This window comes from Gymnogyps californianus, chromosome 4 (genome assembly GCF_018139145.2).
Source record: "Gymnogyps californianus isolate 813 chromosome 4, ASM1813914v2, whole genome shotgun sequence".
NCBI lineage: Eukaryota > Metazoa > Chordata > Aves > Accipitriformes > Cathartidae > Gymnogyps > Gymnogyps californianus.
The window spans coordinates 71,467,450-71,480,318 of record NC_059474.1 but is presented as its reverse complement, the minus strand read 5'-3'; the positions used below and the strand labels follow the sequence as shown (position 1 = coordinate 71,480,318).

The 12,869-nt window shown below is 37.7% G+C and overlaps 1 protein-coding gene across 1 annotated transcript in view; it reads left to right on the top strand.

Annotated features, from left to right (window-relative positions):
* Positions 1–12,869, top strand: part of NAA15 (N-alpha-acetyltransferase 15, NatA auxiliary subunit) — a 41,417-nt gene that overhangs the window by 7,934 nt on the left and 20,614 nt on the right. Inside the window, exons 2-6 of the mRNA XM_050895606.1 lie at positions 5,823–5,907; positions 6,811–6,915; positions 7,633–7,790; positions 10,985–11,119; positions 11,290–11,443. Of these exons, the coding sequence (XP_050751563.1) occupies positions 5,823–5,907; positions 6,811–6,915; positions 7,633–7,790; positions 10,985–11,119; positions 11,290–11,443 (637 nt within the window). The remainder of the gene's footprint in view (positions 1–5,822; positions 5,908–6,810; positions 6,916–7,632; positions 7,791–10,984; positions 11,120–11,289; positions 11,444–12,869) is intronic.

Sequence of the window (12,869 nt, the reverse complement as noted above, 5' to 3'; positions counted from 1 at the left end):
TTAAAGAATTGGCATTAAGCTGGAGTTAAAAGTGTGACCTGGGAAAATATGTAATCTTAGAAGAGAAAGCAGTTAAAAGTTCTTCATACTGTTTTTTGCAAAATTCTGTCTTTTTAATAGAAGTTGCATGCTATTGTTTTGTTACTGTTGTAGTTCAAAGGGCGTAACAATTGGGAGTGTGATCCCATCCCACACACCTGGGACTGCTATGTCGTTTTTACTCTTAGCCCACTCTTTCTGATAACCAGCTGTGCTGGTCCAAGTAAGAGTAAGAAGAAAGCAGTCAATAACACACCGGTGCTCCCATCTGTGAGCTTGGGAAGCAAATGATACTGTCTTTGCTTTGGTACTTATTCTTGAGGGGAAACCTCTAGTTTTGCATGCTTCCAGGTAAGAAGACAAAAGGCAGCTTCTCCTTTATGTTGTTCTCCTATGACTATCTTCAGCTTACTCATGAGACACTTTTGGGTCTGCCTCTCACCTCTTTAATCAGCTGCAAAATCCAGCTTGGATGGACTCTTAATAAGACTTCTTTTACTACTGCAAAGTGGTTTTAAAACGCTCTTGAATCAGCTAGATTGGACATACGCATCTTCTCAAGTGCCCTTGCTAGAAAGGCGGTTTTCTGCTTTCTGTGTTGTGATCTAGGTGATTCTCTGCTTAGGTTGACTCGTACCTGGTGGCAGTGTAGATTCACTGTGCTATGAAGCTTCTAATAAGACCAATGGGAACTCCTGGCGTTACACTGAGTTAGAGCTGTTGTTAACTACTGATGTTACTGAACATAAAGGACACTTTAATCTGCAGTGTAGTGATTATAAAATGTCTTACAAATAGCAAATTTAAGTTGGGATGGCTATTAAATTATTTACTTTAGTTATTAAATGCTTGCAGGACGTGAAGAGTGCTTTGTGATAAAGAGGATTTGCACTTCTGGAAGTGAATATATGCAAAATATTTCATGTGTAATGGCAGAATCTGGTCTGCCATGTGCTGTGTATTTGATGCTGAGATACATACCTGCATGTCAAAATGCTGCACTTGACTATTATCCTTGCTTTTTAATTGGAAACATACATACTTGACCATTAAAATGTATTTTGAGAGGGAAGGAATATGTCAGAGGTAAAATGTGCTGTCTGCTTACAGGTAGCAAACAATTAGAGAGCCTACTTCTGTACATTTCAAACTTACAACTGTAAAATTTCTAAAATGCATTTGTGAAAATGTATTTGTTTATACAACATATAAAGAAAACAATGCTGAATTAATTTTGGATAAAAGTAATCTCTGTGCTATTGTCAGCATCCCTTAGGAGTGCAACTATAATCAGTAGCATGGCCCTTGTATATAACCTTGTGGGTAACTGGAGTAGTTGCTTAAGAATCCAAGTCAGCCTTATTCACTAGCTGTAGGTTTGATAACAAGGTTTAGAAAGTAGATGCACTAGAGAGGGAGGATTCGAAACTGGAAAACTGGGGCCGGGGGGAACAAACTCCATCTAGCAGTTAGCTGTCTAGATGTAGGTAAGCTGTAAATAGGGAAGTCTTTTCACCTTTCTTTATGGCAGCCATCAAGAAAGCAATGCAGAGGAATTCATTCACACTTGGCATGCTGAGCCGTGTATATGTTTAAGACATCTGCTGGCCAAAGACTGATTCTGCACAGATGCCCTAATACAGTTTAGGGATCTGAACACCAGAACGGGAGCCCTCCTTCCACCTCAGACTTGGGATTCTAGAGAATATGGGCTTCTCTGTTCCTTATAATTTCAGTGTCAGTCTCTGTCTAGTAATCACCATGTGTTCAAATCCATTGAATAAATACTTGGTGGTGGGGGAGCGGTGCAAATGCAAATTCTCTCCTACCTGCTATGGTCTTGCATGATTTTGAAGGAGTCGTACTCCGTCTCCCTGACCTTATTAATTCTTTGTAGAATTGTGTTAAAGCAGGAGCTATTTCCTTGCTGTAAATACAGAAAATGAGTTAAAGGGTATAAAAAGAATCTTGGTGTGTTTGGAGTAGGCTGTAATTCTGGCCACAGCATGTGTAGAAAAGCTTATTAGAAATCTTAAAAGATCTGGTAACTTATTAAAGGAAAAGCGTTAAGGGCAGCAAATGTGTAATAGATTCAGTGCTGATGGAGAGTCAGATTCTTTTCTTTTAAAGCATTAGCCTTAACCTTACTTTTTAGAAGTTTAGCTTTTATGTTTTCTCATTGCATGATGTCACAAGCCATAGATGGAGCACTTGTCTGTCAAGCATCACGAGCAGGCTCTGACTGCTGGCTTTGGAAGTGTATATGTGCAGGAGTTTAGCTTAGAGGAGGCAACTGTGCTCTTTTAGCTGTCTCTGGAACAGAGAAATGTGTTGCTTCTGCAGAACAGCTGTCCCAAAGTAAGGGTTGGAGGCCTGGGAATGACTACTATAAGCTGTTCATCTGGGAGGAAGCAAACTACCCAGATGAAGACCATTTCTGCTTCCAGCAAGCCTGTATCTTTATGTCCCAAGAACACTTGAGCTGTCACCATTCCTGCTTCTGTGATTACTTTTTTTTAATTGTTTTTATTAGTGGTTCTTTTTTCTCCTCTTACTCAGAAACTACTGACTTCCTTAAGGATTTTCTCTCCCAGGCTGTGTATTACTCACGTTCATCTTTCCTTGTGTTATTGTTTTTGTTCTTCCTTTCCCCTTTTCAATATTTACTGTCTCCTTTTTCTTAAAAGATTTTTCTTCCATGTTTCTGTTCCCTGAAGCCACAGATTCACTAAGGTTTGTACCAGCCATGGTGGCATATACGGCATTCCTGACTTCCTTCTCTCTCTTTCACACCTTTATTTAAGCTTGTTAGTCTGTAACCTCTTTGGAGAAGGAGATAAGTATATGCATGGATTCAAGTAGTGGAATCTCAGTGATGCTGTTGGACCCATTTTGATCAAAAAATCTCCTTTTCTGAAGAAGGATGAAACATGACCTCGATTTCATTTGTTCTCTTCCTTCCACTGTCAAAACATACGTGTATATAGAATACATACATAGAGTAAGAAAGCTCACAAAATGACACAGTTTGAAATGTTTCCATTAACAGAATGAAATAGGCTCGAAGTATTAACCTGAAAGGTTGGAGAAATTGTATATAGGAAATCACTCCAACTTGCCTTGATCTAGAAATGCCTGAAAATGGAGACCTATGATACTTCACTGGGGGATATACACAGCTATGGCTAGTTCTTAATTTGGTACTTCAGGTGATACAAGTACATGATCAGTTCCTGATAATTTATTGGTCCTATTCAGTGTTCTCTGGGTTGATGAGAACCTTTCCATTGACGTAAGTGGATACAAACTCATAAATTTTTCCTCCCTGCAGCCTAAAGGCAGAATTTGTTACAATTCTCAGTGAGTTTACTCTGTTATAAAGTACCTTGCATCCTCAGTTCTGTATTACTCTGAGAAAAATCTATGTGCAAATGTGTCCTGTCTCTAGCATATATACCATCTTGGCTGACTTTCCTTAAACTTCAAGGTGAAAGACTGGTTGTTAGACTATGTAAAATGGAACTGTTTAGAGATAAAATTTCATGTTCATAGCCAGCATCTGAGCAGCTGTACTTAAAGGCAAATTGCAAAACCCCAAAGTAACCCTTCTGCTTGTGACCGTGCCTTCGTTACACTGGAGGTGCATTCTCAAGTTCCTGTGGCGGCACCGCTTTTGTGACAGGTTTTGCTACTTTCACACCTACCTCAGTGGGAGCAAATGGCAGTTCTGCTTTCAGGGAGGAGGCCTGGGCGGTAACTTTTATGACTGATGATTTCAATTTAAAAAAAAAAAAAAAAAAAAAAAAAGGCTTGATCCTGTTGTGTTGTCACCTGTAAGCGCTCTCTGTCAGCTCTGGCCAGTGGCTGATTAAAGTGACTCAGCCAGCTACTTGAAAGCAGGTAATGACTAAAAGGTGTGAATAATAACCAGTCAAGTTTAATAAAAAAAAAAAAAAGATGCCTATACAGATTTCATCTTACCTAACCCCTTAATCTTCCTTTGCTAGGTGGTTGCCCTGCTAACTTTTCCTGTCCTTGGTGACAGAGGGAGTTTTCTTTTGGAAGTGTTCAAAGTCAAGGTTGGACAGGGCTTTGAGCAACCTGATATAGTGAAAGATGTCCCTGCCATGGGCAGGGACTAGATGATCTTTGAAGATCCCTTCCAATCCAAACCATTCTGTCGTTCTTTTGTTGATACGTTCCTCTTTGAGTCCATCTTGCTTTGGATGCTCTCTCTGAGCATCTTCCTTCTCCTTTTCCTCCTCCTCCTCCTCTTTCCTTTCCCATGATTCCCTTTCTCCAAAGGGTGGCGACAGGATAGGGGGAGCAAGGTCCTTGGTTTGTGATGCCTCTTGGTCTTCAGCCTTGATATTTCAGCTGTATAACTTTAGTACCTGGAAAATAATAGATCCACTTAGTGGTATACCAGTTTTTTACACCTTTGAAGTTTATTGTTGGTGTTTCCATCTGTGCTTTGGAAGAGAAAACTGGACACTAAACAGCACCGTTCATGATGCAAAAGCAACATAAAGCAGAGAGGTTGAGGTAGATAAGCCATTTTCTTTTTTAAGCATTTCCATAACATTCATGTAACTTTTTAAAGTTTTGGTTTTAGAACTTTCTGCTTGATGGGAAGACCTGTTGGGTCTACCTCTCCTAACTTTTTTTGATGGGAGTGCTTAGAGGACAAATGGTGTCCATACATGCGTATGAATGCTCTTGCATAGTTAATTTGGAGCAGCATGAGGAAAAGTGGAATCCTGAACAACAACTTATTTAGGAGGACTTGAAAACTGTTGGCTGTACCCAATTTTACACTCCTGTCAGCCATCCTTCCACCAGAACTGGTCACCTAGAGTCAGTGAGATCCTGTTATGAATGACTTCCTAGTTTCCATAGGATTTGGGTCTGTGCTCAAGCAACGTGTGTTTCTTTACTCTTATACTCAAGTCGGGGCATTGGTATTACAGTGAGATGAAACCTAAGAAATTCCTAGCATTTGCTTAAGTGACTTAAAATGTATGAATTGGTGTTTACAACATTACTTCTTCCTCCTTTGGCTTCTATTTAAAGATTAGCACAGGGAGTGGATTGACAAAAGTAAAATACTAAAACTGGTTTTAAAAGTTCATGCTGTGTGCCATTTTGCATTGCAGTCACCTTGCATAATGAAATGAGACTCAAACACAAGCAAATCGTTAGAGTTGGATTTAATAAAACTGTAGAGGAATGTTTTAATTTCCAGTATGGCAAGATAATGTTAGTATATACCAGTTTTGAAAGTTTGGATGTATATATGTGGTATTCAAATTGATTATAAGAGGCTGCTTTCAGAGATAGTTTAAGCCAAGTTCCAATGATTTCATTTTCTTTCCTGTCTGTATAGTTGTTGGAGGTTGTCTCATGGTGTTTCAGTGAAAGATAATTGAGCCAAAGTGAGTTGAATGCTTACCAAGATACGTTATGACATAAGGTTTGCTTTTATGTTAAAGGAAAGTTGAATCTCTGTAGGCACTTATGCTGCCTGTGGTATCTTATCTGAGAAATTGCTGCATGATAATGTGTCTTCAGTTATACATTTAAATTTGTGTTCTTACTAATATATGCTATTTTTTCTTGTGATGGAAAGAATTTTTCATCACAGGAAGCTCATTAAACAGGGTTCATTAAAATACTAGTTCATTTTCTAAAAGCCCTAGCTGCACTGATGCTGAATTTCAGGAGTGCAGAAATACTTTCACTCTAAATTTTTTTAATAAATGTACTCTGTTCTTCTTCAACAGAGGTGTTACGAACATAAGCAGTATAGAAATGGGCTGAAGTTCTGTAAACAGATCCTTTCTAATCCAAAGTTTGCAGAACATGGAGGTAAGTTTTCAAATGGCACGCACTTTCTTTTTTCCCTATACTTTCAGATAGAGTAATAATTGTAAGTTTTATATTTATAGCACTTTATTGTTAACCTTTTGCCCATAAAGCAGTGAGAGCATCCAGAAACCTGCACAATGTTAAGCACTTATTGTTGGTAAGATTTGTAATTTTAAAGACTGGTCTTACCATTAGTCATAGCTTGCCATTCTTTATCTTTATGCTGCAAGTCTAATAGTCATTATAGCATGGTGCAGGTTTCTTAATACAAGTATGTATTGCTTAAATCACTTTTCAGGGAAAATTGTTACTCACTCATGTAGCAGTGAAAGACAAAAGGAAGAGATTGAATATTGTTCAGCACCGTATGTCTGTCAGCTCTGTGGTTTGCTACTTTTTCTGAAGGAATAGTCTTATTGTAAAAGAAGAAAAAGGTGTTTGTCCCTTGCTGTATTTTCAGTCGGTTCTTAATACTGAGTTAAGAGTTTCTTTCCACTGTCCAGAAATGTTTTTTTTCTTTGCCAACTAGTTTGGCATGGGTGGATATGTGGAAGTCTCAATGTTGTGAATAAATACTTGAGTAGTTATGGTGCTCCTTTATAGTAAAAAAAAAACAACAACTCTCTCCAAAATGTTTGTAGAGCAGACAGTTTTTAGTGCCTTTAAAATAAAACTCTGCTTCACTTTTTGGTGGAAGTACTGCATAAAGTTTATTATTGTGTATGATATAGTTAAGTGCATAATCTGCTAGTATAGTTTTCCATGTGAAAAAAGAATGCGAAATCTTGATGCTGATAACTGCGTCTAAATTTGCATTTAAACTATATTTAGAGTTGCTATATTAAGCTTAAAAGCCTATGAAAATGAATAACTGATACTTAAATTTTTTTTATTTTTTTTTAGAAACCTTGGCAATGAAAGGACTAACATTAAACTGTCTAGGAAAGAAAGAGGAAGCTTATGAACTTGTGCGTAGAGGCCTAAGGAATGACTTGAAGAGTCATGTCTGTATCCTTTTTGAAATAGGGCTTTCACTTATGAATGGAAAAGGTTTATTTCTACAACTACTTGATTTACAGAATAGCAACAAAAGCAGGTACCATTAGGCTTCAAACTGAAAGTTCAGAATTTTAAATTTTGTTTACAATACATAAGAATATTTTGTCTAAGCTATCCAAAGGGCAGATGCTTTGCAGCTGTCCTTGCAGTCAGTTAGCTCAAATATTATTCTGGCTTGCATTGTATATATTTTTTTTTTTATCATTAAGCTGCAACTCTAAACTTGTGGTGGGCTGAACTAGGCATTTAAGCGTGTGATTTGCTTCAAAAACATTAGTAGTTGCCATTACATTGATAAGGACTTGTCATATACTTAGAACGCAGGAAGTGCAAGCACTTCAGTTGTCTAAGATAAGCCCTTACTCAAAAATGTGTTTGAGTAAGCCTGATAGTCTTTTCAGAGATCCTATTACTTTATTTCCTCCCCCAGTACGCGAAAAGCACACTTTACAGCATATTATATGCACCATACATGTAACTGGCAAACAGTTCAGTTTGCAAGCAGTTTCTTTGTACAGCTAAGGAAAGAATTGTAATGATTGTAATAATGTTACTGTCTGTTTATAAAACAGCTTAAGAGCTTTTTACCAACTGTTCTGTCACTGCCATGTTGGATCTATTTTCTCCCTGCTCAAACTCAATAGAATCCTTAACAGAGTTTTCCAGGTTGGCATGTCTATGGCCTTCTTCAGAGGTCAGACAAGAAGTATGACGAAGCTATCAAATGCTATAGAAATGCACTGAAATGGGACAAAGACAATCTTCAAATCTTGAGAGATCTTTCTCTGCTACAGATTCAAATGAGGGATCTTGAAGGTTACAGGGTAAGTATACATACTGCATTTATTATCAGCTTCTAGGGAACTGCAGCAAAGGTGGTAAATTGTTTAATGACACTTCAAAAAAAAAAAAACAACCAGATCCAGAGTGTTAAAACTATTTGCTACTCAATACTTTATGAAAGTAAAAGCAGACGTACTACTGAGCAATTTCTATAAAGTATACAGATTTAATGGCGTGTTAAATGGTTCTTTTTCAGCTCAGTGCAGAATTGTTTGCCTTTTTTTTAATGCTGTGTAATCCAGCTGTAGACAATCCCTGGTCTTTTTATTATTTTCTTGGAAGGATTCCTGGAGGTAAAAGGCAATGTGTTCAGAAGATGACTGTTATTCAGGCAAAGGAGTTTCTATTTTTTAATAACTTTTTACAATATATCCCTTCTCCTTTAAATCAGTGGCCACGAGTTTTCTCTTGGCAGTGGGTAACAATACAAAGCAAGCAGTATGCTGCATGAAACGTCATATTTTGCTTTCCAGCCAACCTGGGCATTAGTGACAGCTCCTTTGGGTCCAAGTATTTCCTTACGTTTCCTGTGAGCTGTAAGACTGTGGATCAGAACTCTTGAATATTCCTCTTCTTTCTTGATTTAATACTCAAAATGTTTTGATTACTATTTTGTTTTCTTCTGTTTATTTTGTAGAAAAGCTGAACACAGTTTGGTAACTTAGATTGGAATCCTCTTTCTGCCTGTTACTGCAGCACCCACTTATTTGCTGCCTCGTGTCAGTTGTCTGTATTTGCCATGTGAGATGTTGTTTCATGCTAACCAACCATTACGAGGTGGTAGTGTCACAGCTGTGATACTTCAGTAAAGAAGAATACAAACTTTCTATTGTCTTCTCTACAAATGCTACTCCTAATGTAGTTAGGGGTTTTTTTCTGTCTTCTTGAATTGCGAGCTGATGTCTAGCTTGCCAATACCTTTATTTCTTAAAAAGTAGCAGCTTCTGTTTAGTATGCATATTGCAGAGATGTTTATGTTGTTCAGGCTAAGTCATGCTTGCTGCGCATGATCAAGGTATGGCTCACTTAGGATTAGACAGAACAATGACTATAGAAGATTTGTTTGTTTCTTACTGTGCCATCCAGGGAAAGATGGTGATGGTCACCCTAAGTATTTATAATTCAAACATAAATTAATTGAAAAAAAAAAAACAAAAAACCCTTAGCTCCTCCTAAATTAAATTTTTTTGTGCCTGGAAATTTGTCTTTTTTTCAGCTGATGGAGACTGGTGTAATAAGGTATTCCTTTTCTCTGAAGAAAAAAAACAACAAAACAACTTTGAGATTTTTACCTGAGAGACCTTGGATAATATTTTATGTCAGGTTTTCATCTCTTCAGGTTTTCCTTGCACCTTTAAAGTTGTTGTTAAAACACATTAGTTGGTCTCTTCATAGATTATTTCCTTTTCAAATTATGGTAATGTTAGTATGCCAAGAACAAGTTTTGTTCTCAGAGCCATGTGGAACCATCAGCTACCATAGGTCCTCAGTGAACTTATTCCTGAGTTAGGACAGTTCTTAATCACTGGTTTTTTTCATATTAGTCATTTAAAAATTTGACTTCTCTGGTGCAGAGACAAGATAGCCAAAACTTAGTTAAGATAGGTGCCAAAATTCATTTGCAAATGTCTGTTCTCTTGGCCTCTGGATAAACGTGAATACAAATGCATAATCGCTAAACATACAAGGAACACGTGGTTATAGAATGCATTAAGGATTAAATGTTAACATGCTTAGAAGCCAATAATTCATGACTCATCATATGCTAGTTTCTGAAGAATGTGAATTTAGTCTCAAAATCGGCAATAAGGTTGTGGTGGTTTGTTTTGGGTTGTTGGGTTTTTTTTTTCCCTTTGCTTTAACTTCCACCCTCTCCTACTGTTGTGATTTAACCTCAGCTGGTAACTAAGCACCACACATCTGCTTGCTCCCTTCCCCCCCCCCCCCCCCCGCCCCTGGTGGGATGGGGAGGAGAATCGGGGAAAAAAAAGTAAAACTCATGGATTGTAATAAGAACAATTTAATAACTGAAATAAAATAAAATATAATAATAATTGTAATGAAAAGGAAGACAACAAAAAAGAGAGAGAAATAAAACCCCAGAAAAGACAAGTGATGCACAATGCAATTGCTCACCACTCACTGATCGATGCCTGAGCAGCGATCTGCCCCTCCTGGCCAACTCCCCCCCATTTATGTACTGGGCATGATGTTCCATGGTATGGAATATCCCTTTGGCTAGTTTGGGTCAGCTGCCCTGGCTGTGCTCCCTCCCAGCTTCTTGTGCCCCTGCTTGCTGGCTGAACACGGGAAGCTGAAAAATCCTTGACTTAAGATAAGCACTACTTAGCAACAACTAAAACATCAGTGTGTTATCAACATTACTCTCACACTAAATCCAAAACACAGCACTGTACCAGCTACTAGGAAGAAAATTAACTCTATCCCAGCCGAAACCAGGACACCTACTTTATAATATTTTGAGTGATCTTCATTCTAGTCAAACTGCTGTAACTAGTTTTAGTTCTTTGTTAACCTCTACTTCTGACTGTTCGGGCTTTTTTTAGTAGGGAGTAACTTTTTTCCTTTATTTTAAATTACTTGAAGATGCCTTTCAGGAGTCTGTAACAAAACAAGTAATAACTTTTCCCTCAGATTAAAACAGCATGATACCAAGCAAATCTGTTACATCTTCCAGCTGTAATTATCTTCTTGCCAAAGAATAGGGATGCACTTGCATGACCTATTTTGCCTAACAACACTTGTAATGATTTAATACATATGTACTTCCAAGGTGGATTTGAAACACCAGTATATAGTAAATGTTCCTGCAACTCAAACCAAAATATCCTTAATTGCATTCTGTTCATAAGTGGTAAGACAGGAAGAGCACGTGTGTCATAAACAAAGTTAGTCTGACTCATCAGTATTCAATTGGACGTGATGTGTTATTTTGTGTGGGGTTTGTTTGTTTGGTTTTTTATTCAGTCAAGACCATCATAGTGTTTTAAAGTTTATTCTTTCTTTTGGTTCAAAAAAACCCACATTTGCATATAGAAAACTAATTTTTAGTGACATTCCTTAAATATGAGAATACTGAAGACAGAGTATTGCCTAATGGATTCTACAGAGCGTCAGAATAAAGTCAGGAAAATTAGTAGCTACTTTTTTGCAGGAAACAAGATACCAGTTGCTTCAGCTCCGACCTGCACAGCGAGCATCATGGATTGGTTATGCTATTGCTTACCATCTGCTGGAAGACTATGAAATGGCAGCAAAAATTTTAGAGGAATTTAGGAAGACGCAGCAGGTAAGAGGAAAACATGAAATTCCTGTATGGATTACTGCTTAAGCCAAAAATAAAACACTGCTTCCTTTCATGATGTGAAAACTTTATGCAGTTTCTGTAGTCAAATGAATTAAATCCCAAATGCATTCTAGAAGGCTGAACTTTCTCACGTGTCTTGCTTTCCTATGCAGACATCACCTGATAAAGTGGACTATGAGTACAGTGAATTGCTGCTGTATCAAAATCAAGTCCTCCGGGAGGCAGGACTATATAAAGAAGCCTTGGAGCATCTTTGTACCTATGAAAAGCAGATCTGTGATAAACTGGCTGTCGAAGAAACTAAAGGTAACTACTTTTTGAAGATATATTTAAGCGCATAGTATACAATGGAATGCCTGTACTGTCAGCTTTTCCCATCTTTTGGAACTTGATCTTTGATTTGGTTTTAGATTAATTTATTTAATTCTGCTGTGGTAAAGGACTGCTTGTCTTGCAGCTGTTTGGTCCCTATCACACTCTTCTCCCAGGTTGATAAGACATCAATAGAGTACAGACGTAGTGTTCTGAAACTTTTAAGCTGATGAGCGTTTCAGACAGATGATCCTCAATTCACGTCCTGGAATTCTGTGTGGGTAGGGTACCCAGACCCATGCTATAATAGCTTTGATAGTGGTCCTGACAGGGAGACCACTTGCTGAAAGGGCAGAATCATCTTTGGCAAAGTAGAAGGCTTTTAATTATACTCAAGTCACTCTTGCAGTGTATGGAAATAGCTCTTTAGCTGGGCAACCCAACACAGGCTTCTGTTATTGTATTATTATAATCCTAGTGTATAATATTATAACAGAGCAATATAATACTGTATCTTACATTCCATAGCTGGAATTGCAGAGTGATAGAAGTTCATTCTTACAGCTCTATTAACAGGTGCACTTTTTCAAAGCATGCTTTGTTCCTCTTCTGCTTGATGCTTGTACAGTCCTTCTGTGAAACTTCCAATCTATTGAAGGTACTGTTTGTTCATGGCCCACACTGGAATCTATTTGGATGATTGCTTGAAGCAAAGAGAAGAAATCTTTTTACTCTATAATTTTATTCATGTAAATGTTGTAGCTAGCTCCCTATTTCTGCTAACAGTAATCTCACTGTCTTGCAAAAAGAACCTAGGAATTGAGTAGTGACAGTATTATGGAAGGTGTGTGGTACTTCCTCAAGGAAAATTAATTGCAGGCGACTCTCCATGTTTGCTGAACACGTTATTTAGTTTGCATATAAATGGAAACGGATGTAGAGATTACACTATCACAGCCCATTTTTCAGACGTGTAATAGCAGGAGTTTTGGAGGTGGGGGTGTTTTTATGGCTTATCTTTTATCTGAAAGATCTTTTGACATACTATATGTTCTTAAGTTTTTGATGAAGGTCTGAGGCTGGTACTGAAATAGGATTTTCAAATAGCACTTCACAAAAAAAACCCAACCAAAACCCAAAACAAAACACAAAACCTTCTAGCAAGTTACCAGAAAAAACGATGGAAATAGTTATTGCAGTCTATGCGCTTTCAACAGGGTGCAACTAATTAATTTTTTGGGGCACAGCTCCTGTTGTTAGGTCTAGCTTAGCTGCTGTGCATAATACAGAAAAGCCTGCTAATAAATGAGTGTTGTCTACAAATTTTAAGTGCATGTGCAAAACCCATTGTGGATGGAGTACAACTGAGAAACACTGAAAATAGTATTGGCATTTGCCACCATTAGATAAAAGTTACAAC